This window comes from Panthera uncia (genome assembly GCF_023721935.1).
Source record: "Panthera uncia isolate 11264 chromosome C1 unlocalized genomic scaffold, Puncia_PCG_1.0 HiC_scaffold_4, whole genome shotgun sequence".
NCBI lineage: Eukaryota > Metazoa > Chordata > Mammalia > Carnivora > Felidae > Panthera > Panthera uncia.
The window spans coordinates 84,219,079-84,226,880 of record NW_026057585.1 but is presented as its reverse complement, the minus strand read 5'-3'; the positions used below and the strand labels follow the sequence as shown (position 1 = coordinate 84,226,880).

The window sequence follows — 7,802 nt, the reverse complement described above, 5'->3', positions numbered from 1 at the left end:
AGCCCCTCCTGCTTGAGGCTGTGGAAATACACCACGGGGCCAACTACGCCCGCTGTGTGCTAGACACTGAAGCCCAGCAGTTCGTTCTGCACCTGCCCCTGTCCCAGAAGGGGCCCTTCTGGGAATGGGAGCCCGGTGCCCCTCGGCCCCTGCTCCAGGCTCTGCAGGACTCAGCCCTGAAGGACCTCCTCTTCACCTGCCCCACCCTCCCCTGGCACTCCCTGATCCTGAGGCCCCAGTATGAGGTCCAGGCCATCATGCACAGTGAGTTGCCCGGGCAGCTGGGGGGAGGCCTGGTGGGGCGAGAGACGGGGCCCTGGGAAGCTGCTGAGATGGGACGTGCCCCACCTCCCTGATCCCTGTGGTTGGCTAGGGATTTCCCCAGGTGGCTTGCCCAGAACATACAATATAAAAGAATGAAGATTCCCCAACAGTGGGGAGTTAGGTGTAAAAGGAGACAGGAAGATGAAGGAAATTAAGAGTGAGGTCCCACTCTTCTTACTTTTATAAAATTCGGCAAAAGTTGGACTGTGAGCTTGCCAGCAACTAGGACAAAGCAACAGTGTTACAGAGTGAAACCTGGACCATTTGTTCAGGAGACGCAGATTTTCCCGCCACTGGGGAGAATAGGATTGTTCCTGAAGGCCCTTCTGTCCGGGAGATAAGGGCACTGGGTGAATCCCCAGCTGTTTCATAGGCTATTTTGCAGGACAGGCTGGAGGCAGGTGCAGCACGGGGCTGGTGAAGCAGAGGCAGAACCTGGCCAGGTCTGCCAGAGGGGAGGCCGAGCTGGAGCAGAGGGGGAAGGGGTGCCCTGGGGCCTCTTCCCTGGAGGACAGAGTCTGAGGTTACCTAGGGAGCAGTTGGTCAGGGTTGCTGGTGCACTACAGAGCCAAGTGGGGATTCTTTATTTTGATTTTTAAAAAATCTTTGAAAACTACTTTATTAGGGGAGAATGTACAACATACATATACGAGGAGGGGGTAATGTAACAAACCTCCTTGACCCCATCACCTGACGTCACAACTATCAACTTATGACCCATTTCTCCCATTTCATCTCTCTCCACCACACACCTGATTATTTCAAAACAAACCCCATGAATTCTATTTCTTTTTTTTAAATCTTAATTTTTTTTTCATGTTTATTTACTTATTTTGCGAGAGAGAGAGAGAGACAGAGCACAAGCAGGGAAGGGACAGAGAATCTTTAGTAGGCTCTGCGTGTTGTCAGCGCAAAGCCAACATGGGGCTTGATCTCACGACCCTGGAAATCATGACCTGAGCCGCTTAACCAACTGAGCTACCCAGGCGCCCCTCCTGTCATTTCTTTTATAAATACTTCAGTGTGTCTCTTTTATTTTTTTTATTTTTATATATTTTTATGTTTTTTTATTTTATTAAAAAAATTTTTTTTATTGTTTTTATTTTTGAGACAGAGAGAGACAGAGCATGAGCAGGGGAGAGGCAGAGAAAGAGAGGGAGACACAGAATCTGAAGCAGGCTCCAGGCTCCGAGCTGTCAGCACAGAGCCTGATGCGGGGCTTGAACTCATGGAGTGCGAGATCATGACCTGAGCCGAAGTCAGACGCCCAACCGACTGAGCCACCCAGGCGCCCCTTAAGTTTATTTTTTTGAGAGAGAGAGAGAGAGAGAGAGCATGAGTGGTGGAGGGGCACAGAGAGGGAGACAGAACCTGAAGCAGGCTCCAGGCTCTGAGCTGTCAGCACAGAGCCCGAGGTGGGGCTCAACTCACGGACTGGACCGCGAGATCATGACCAGAGCCGAAGTCGGACGCTCAACCGACTGAGCCACCCAGGCACCCCCCGTGTGTCTCTTTTAAAAATAATTTTTTTAAACAAATAATACCATCATCACACTAAAAAAGTTCACAGTAACTCCTAATACCACTACTTGGTGTTTGAATTTCCTCTACTGTCTCATATATGTATATATATATTTTTACAATTTCTTCACAACGGGATCCGGAGAAGATTCCCAACCTTGCTGTTGATTGTTAGCTCTTTTAAATCTCTATTAATCTATAGGGTCACCTTTCTTATTTTTCTTATAATTTATCCGTTGACAGGAGTAAGCCCTTTGTCCTGTAGCATCGCTCACATTTTAGATTTTGTTGCCAGGATCCTCGTGATGGTGCCAGGATGCTTCTCTGTCTCCTGTATTTCCTGTCGTGTTGAGCCCTTGGCCGCCCCCAGGTTCGATGGCCTGCCGGGAGGCCTCATGGCACTTGACATATAGTTGTACTCGCAGCCATGATCTACTATAGTAAAAGGACACAGAGTCCTGTCCTGATGGAGTCACACAGGACACACTGAATCCCTTCAGCACTGAATTGTGACGACACATGTACGGCACTGTCTACCAGGGAAGGTCATCAGACTCGAGGCCCGAGGTTTTTATCGGGGGCTGGTCACATAGGTACCCCCTGCTCAGCGCGTACCAAAATTCTAGACTTCCAGATAGAAAACAGATGCTCAGCATAACAGGTTGTACAGTCTGAGGACAGGAAACCACCCTCACCAGTTAGAGGATGGTGCGAACACTTGCTAAATAAACCATGTTCCCAGATGCCAGCCAACGACCAACCTTGCAGGCAGGCTTTTCTAGGGATAGAAGCCTCAGGCCAGCTGTTGGCTCTTTTCTGCACAGCTGTAAACAGGCACTTAGAGGCTTGACCAGACACAAGAGGCAGGTTCTCATTGCTGTGGGGCAAGGAGTCCCCACCTGGCTCTGTGTCACCAACCAAAGTTGCACCACCGACCTTGCCGTGTGGTGTAGGTCAAATACAACAGAGGGGCCAGCATTTGTGATGTGAGTGGCTGCCGCCGATGCCTGCCTAGGTCCATGACTTCCTGAGGAACTGCAATACTGATCTTAATCCTTCATCTATTAGGAAACTGCTAGAAAGAGCTCCCACCCAACTCTTCAGTTAGTTTGTGCAACAGAGGCCTTGTGTTTATGTACGTCGAGGTCCCAGGGCACCATTCTACCTCTGCCCTGGCCCACCTGGCCACGTTCTGCCTGTTTCACCAGCCCTGCTCTCCACGCCGCCTCCAGCCTGCCTGGAGAACAACCTAAGAAATGGCCTATACTTTGTTTACTAGTTTGTAAAATGAGCTGGCTCCCTAGCATTCTTCAAGGATGATTATTCAGGTGTTTTGTTTTGTTTTAAGTCATCATTATGAACTCATGGATGAAAATGTTCAGGGTTCCAACCCCTTGGAATTATTCACGGATGCTCACATTATCTTGGCTTTGGCCCGCGAGAGCCTTTGTAGTTTGGCTCCTGGATCCTTTTGACACACACCTGCATCGTCTCAAATTGGTTTTTCTTGCTTCCTCGTATAAGATGCTCCGGACTCTTGCACATTTCCTCTCCAGGAAGTTCTCTCTTTCCCAGGGAGCCCTGGAATATTGTGGGAAATGACAGTAAATTAGCTCGACTGGCACAGAGCAAAAAAAACTCCCGACACCGTGACCTGAGGCAAGTCACCGCCTAAGCTTCAGTGTCACCGTCTGGAAGACGAGAATATTCCCTCCTCCGTCTTCCGCGTGGTGCGGCTCAGACACAGGGGATGAGCCAGTTTCCCGACTCTTAGAGGGCACCCCTTGAGTTTATAAACCTGGTGCTAATCAATGCCCAGGGAGTAAACAAGTTGCCAAGGTCATTAACTGGCATTTAAACTTTAAAAAATGCAATTAAAATTTAAAAAGTGGCTGAACTCATTGGATATTCGATGCTACTGATGAATTATCAAGTAATTATCATCTAGATGTGGTAGTGGCATGGTGGTTTTTAGCTTCACCTCTTCTTTTGGAGATACACACTGAAAGGTCATAGATGGCACGATGCGATTATTCTGATTCAAAATAATCTAGCGGAGGGGAATAGATAGGGTGTGAATGAAAGAAGATGGGCTGTGAATTAAATATTGATGCCGGGCGATGGGGGGTTCACTATGCTATTCTACTTTTACAAATGTGTAAAAATTTCTATGATAGCTTTTGAAAAGAGATTGAAAGAAAAGAGTGAGCAAGGAGTCGAATACCACGGGGAAATTTTCTGCCAGGAAAGAGGTCAGCCAGCCCAGACATTTTGCTGGGGGTGGAGGGGCACCACTGGGCTGGTGTGTGAAGCACCCCTGAGCTGAAATTGCCCTTTCCACAGTGCGCAGAACCATTGTCAAGATCCCCTCCACCCTGGAGGTCGACGTGGAAGACGTCACGGCCTCCTCTCAACACATCCACTTCATCCAACCGCTGCTGCTGAGTGAGGCCCTGGCCCGGGGGGGGCCCTTCCCTCTGACGACAGAGATCCTGGAAGTTCCAGAGGGGCCCCCTATCTTCCTCAGCCCATGGGTAGCGTCCCTACAGAAAGGCCAGAGGCTCTGCATCCATGGCCTGGCCTCACCGCCCTGGCGGGTCCTGGTCTCGACTAAGGGCCGGAAGGCGCCCAGACACTTCATGGTCTCTGGAGCTTACCAGGGCAAGCTGCGGCGGCGGCCAAGAGAGTTCCCCACGGCCTATGACCTCCTGGGCGCTCTCCGGCCAGGCCAGCCGCTCCGGGTAGTGGCCACAAAGGACTACGAGGGCGATGGGGTAGAGAGCCCTGGGTTCACTTCCCTGGCTGTGGGTGACAGGCTGGAGGTGTTGAGGTGTGGCCAGGCCCACGGCGCTGAAGGCAGAGACATAGATGTCTTGGTGTGTCAACGGCTGAGCGACCAGGCTGGAGAGGAGGAGGAAGACTATGAACAGATAGATGAAGACCAGATTCTGCTGCCCCTCTACTGCTCCAGTAGCTTCGTGGAGGAGATGAATGATGGCCGGCGCTACAGCCTGGAAGATCTGACTACCCAGTTTTCACTGCCCTGTGAAGTCAAGGTGGTAGTCAAGGACAGCAGCCACCCTGCTGACCCTCTGCCCTCCTTCCCGGGCCTGCGGCTGGAGGAGAAAATCATGGAACCCTTCTTGGTGGTCAGCCTTGACTCCAACCCTGCGATGTGCTTTGAGATCCCTCCCCGGTGGCTGGACCTGACTGTTGTGGAGGCTAAGGGCCGGCCGGGCCGGCCAGCCAGGCCTCTTCCTATAGCCACAGTGCAGGAGCTGGCAGATGCCTTCTACTACAGCCTTCGGAGGTTACCAGCCTTTGAGAGCCAACTCCCACCACCAAGACCCCCCAAAAGTGAGGGCCTCCGCGGGCAGAAGAAACAAACCAGCAAGGGAAAAGGCAGCCAGGTACCAATATGCCAATATACCAAGGAGGGGGGCACCTGTCGGGATCATTGCAGGTCTTGCCATGTTTGTCCAGCATCACGTTTCTTTCAACTGTACAGAACTTGCAGTTTATATATACGCTTACACGTTTTGTGGCTATTATTCGATCCTGACAATCCGATGCTGGTGGGATTATCCGTATTCGGCAGGTTAAGAAATTGAGGACTCAGAGACCCCGAGACTTGCCCAAAGTCCCAGTTAAAAAGGGGGAGGCCTAAACTGGAGCAGGAGCGTCCTGCCCCCAGGTTCACTGCGCTTCCCCTGCCGTCCCCTGTTCAGGCGTCGTCATCCACCACCTAAACGGCGTCAGCAACCTTTCCCATCCCTCCCCACAGCTGTCAGAATGGCCCCCCACGCCCTTCCCCGGTCACCGACGGGCCTCTGCCCCCTCTCTTCTGAAACCTTCAGTGGTTCCCTATTTCCAGAGGGTAATGCCAACCCCTTAACATGGCATCCACGGTCCTTTATAAGCTGATTTCAACCTCACCTTCCCAGGTCCATCTTCTACCACCTTCTCCGGTCCACGCTCAGGCACAGAGAAATTCCTGAGGCTTCTTCAGTAGGCCAGGATTCCTGCCTCAGCACTTTACTATTCCAGTCCTTTGGCTGGGAAATGTCCTTCCTCCTTTCAGTGGGCAAGGCTCAGCTCAGACTTCCTCTGGCAGTGACAGCCTTCCCTCTTCTGTATTCGTACTGCGGGCTGTACACAGCGTGGGTGGGCGGGACCACACCTAGTTTCCACTTGGTTGGGAGAGGTCTGTGAGGGCTGGGACCTCACCCTCCGCCAGGCAGGCAGGCACTGCCAGTAAGTGTCGAACTGATCCAAACGGAATCACAACAATGGGGAAGAACCAGGCACGGAAGCAGAAAGACCACGTTTACGGTTCCGTTTACTCACTCTGTGGCTTGCACTCCTTCTCTGAGTATCCATTTTCTCACCAGGGAACCTGAGATACTATCACTCACAATGCTGGCTTCACAGCGGCTACCTGCCGGGTGTCTACTCGGTGGCAGACGCCATATTGCGTGTGACCCCAAATAGCTCTCATGACATCCCTCTGAGATGGGCACTGACCCCTCTTTCTACAGTTGAGAAGACAAGAGAGAGAGAGAGGTAAAGTAGTTGACCTGAGATCACAACCTAGCAAATGGCAGGATGGGGTTTGACCCTGGGTCTGGCCACCCAGCCCGAGCACCTAACTACGGCGCTGTGCTGATAACAGATGATCTATATCAAAAGCACTTTGTAGAGTGTAATAAGGTTACTGTCTTGGGACCTGGGGAGACTCCTATTTCGTACCGTGAGGGTAAGTGGTGGAGTAGCAGAGGAAGTTAGAAAGATGAATTCTGAGCAGTTTCGGCCCCACAAGAGGCTTGCATCTGTAGGGGAGGGAGGAGGGCGGTGGTTTTCTGATGGAACAAAGAATGGGCTGGGGCGTCTGAAACACAGGCCTTGCTGACAGCGCTGGAAACCCCGCAGTACAAAGAACTGAAACCTCAGTCCCAGCCTTCGCCCCTGTTGGAAGCGACTTTGGGCCCGGTCCCTGCTCCCTGCCTTTGATCCTGCAACTTTTCTTTTCTGAGCATCAGTATACCCCACTGCTGAGGGGCCCTATACTGTTTGCTCGCCAAAGCACAGTGTGGTGGGAGGAGCGCCAGCTTTAGAAGCCACGGACATGGTTCTGGGTCTGAACCTTGGCTCAGCTTGCGATCCTGAGGTCTGACATGGTACACTCTCCCTGAGCCTGTTTCCCTCATGTGTTCATGGGGAATTCAAACAGCTATTCAGAGGGTCACCTGAGGATAAATGAGCAGGTATGCATATGGCATAAGGTAGGAGTCCCACAGAAGCCCTCTTCTGGGACCACTCTCAGCTCTGGCACCTGTCCTGAGATTTTGTGCTTGTCCCCCCCCCCCCCCCCCACCCTTCAGCAGCAGATGTGAATCCTCTCTGTGGAGACACTCAGCGCACCCTATCTCTAGCCCCCAACCCTTCATCTCTCATCCTGGCCTGTCTCCTCCGCCTAAGAACAGTTCAGATATGCTAGCAGCAAAGACGCTTGGGGTCCCGAGAAGCCCTACCCTGAAAAGGAAGTCGAAGGGAGCAGAGGAAGTGACATTTGAAGGGAATTACATGTCATGGACCCTGCTGACTTCTGCTTTTTCTCCCACTTAGTCTTCTCAAGTCTTAGAACTGCAGCAATGCCCCCTGCTCCTCAAACCCAGGATGAAGACACTGCCACAGAGTGCCAAGAACAGCTCAGATACATACAGCAAGGTTTCTGCCCACAAGAAGGGCCTCAGGGCCACTAAGTCCAACACGAAGGCTCCAGGTGAGTCCCTGCCAGCTCCTGCTCAGCCGTGTCCTTGCTTCTCCCCTCCCTACTCTGCTCCTCTGCTGCTGCTCTCACCTCTGCTGGTGTTGGCCTTCCCTGCGCATGAGCAGGCCTTTCCGCAGTCCCAGCTGGACAGACAGGCTTCTAAGGGGTGGGCTGAGGCTGGGGGTGG

The 7,802-nt window shown here is 52.2% G+C and overlaps 1 protein-coding gene across 1 annotated transcript in view; it reads left to right on the top strand.

The window, feature by feature from the left end:
• Positions 1–7,802, top strand: part of THEMIS2 (thymocyte selection associated family member 2) — a 14,109-nt gene that overhangs the window by 1,483 nt on the left and 4,824 nt on the right. Inside the window, exons 2-4 of the mRNA XM_049618894.1 lie at positions 3–264; positions 4,189–5,255; positions 7,471–7,627. Coding sequence (XP_049474851.1) covers positions 3–264; positions 4,189–5,255; positions 7,471–7,627 — 1,486 coding nt within the window. The remainder of the gene's footprint in view (positions 1–2; positions 265–4,188; positions 5,256–7,470; positions 7,628–7,802) is intronic.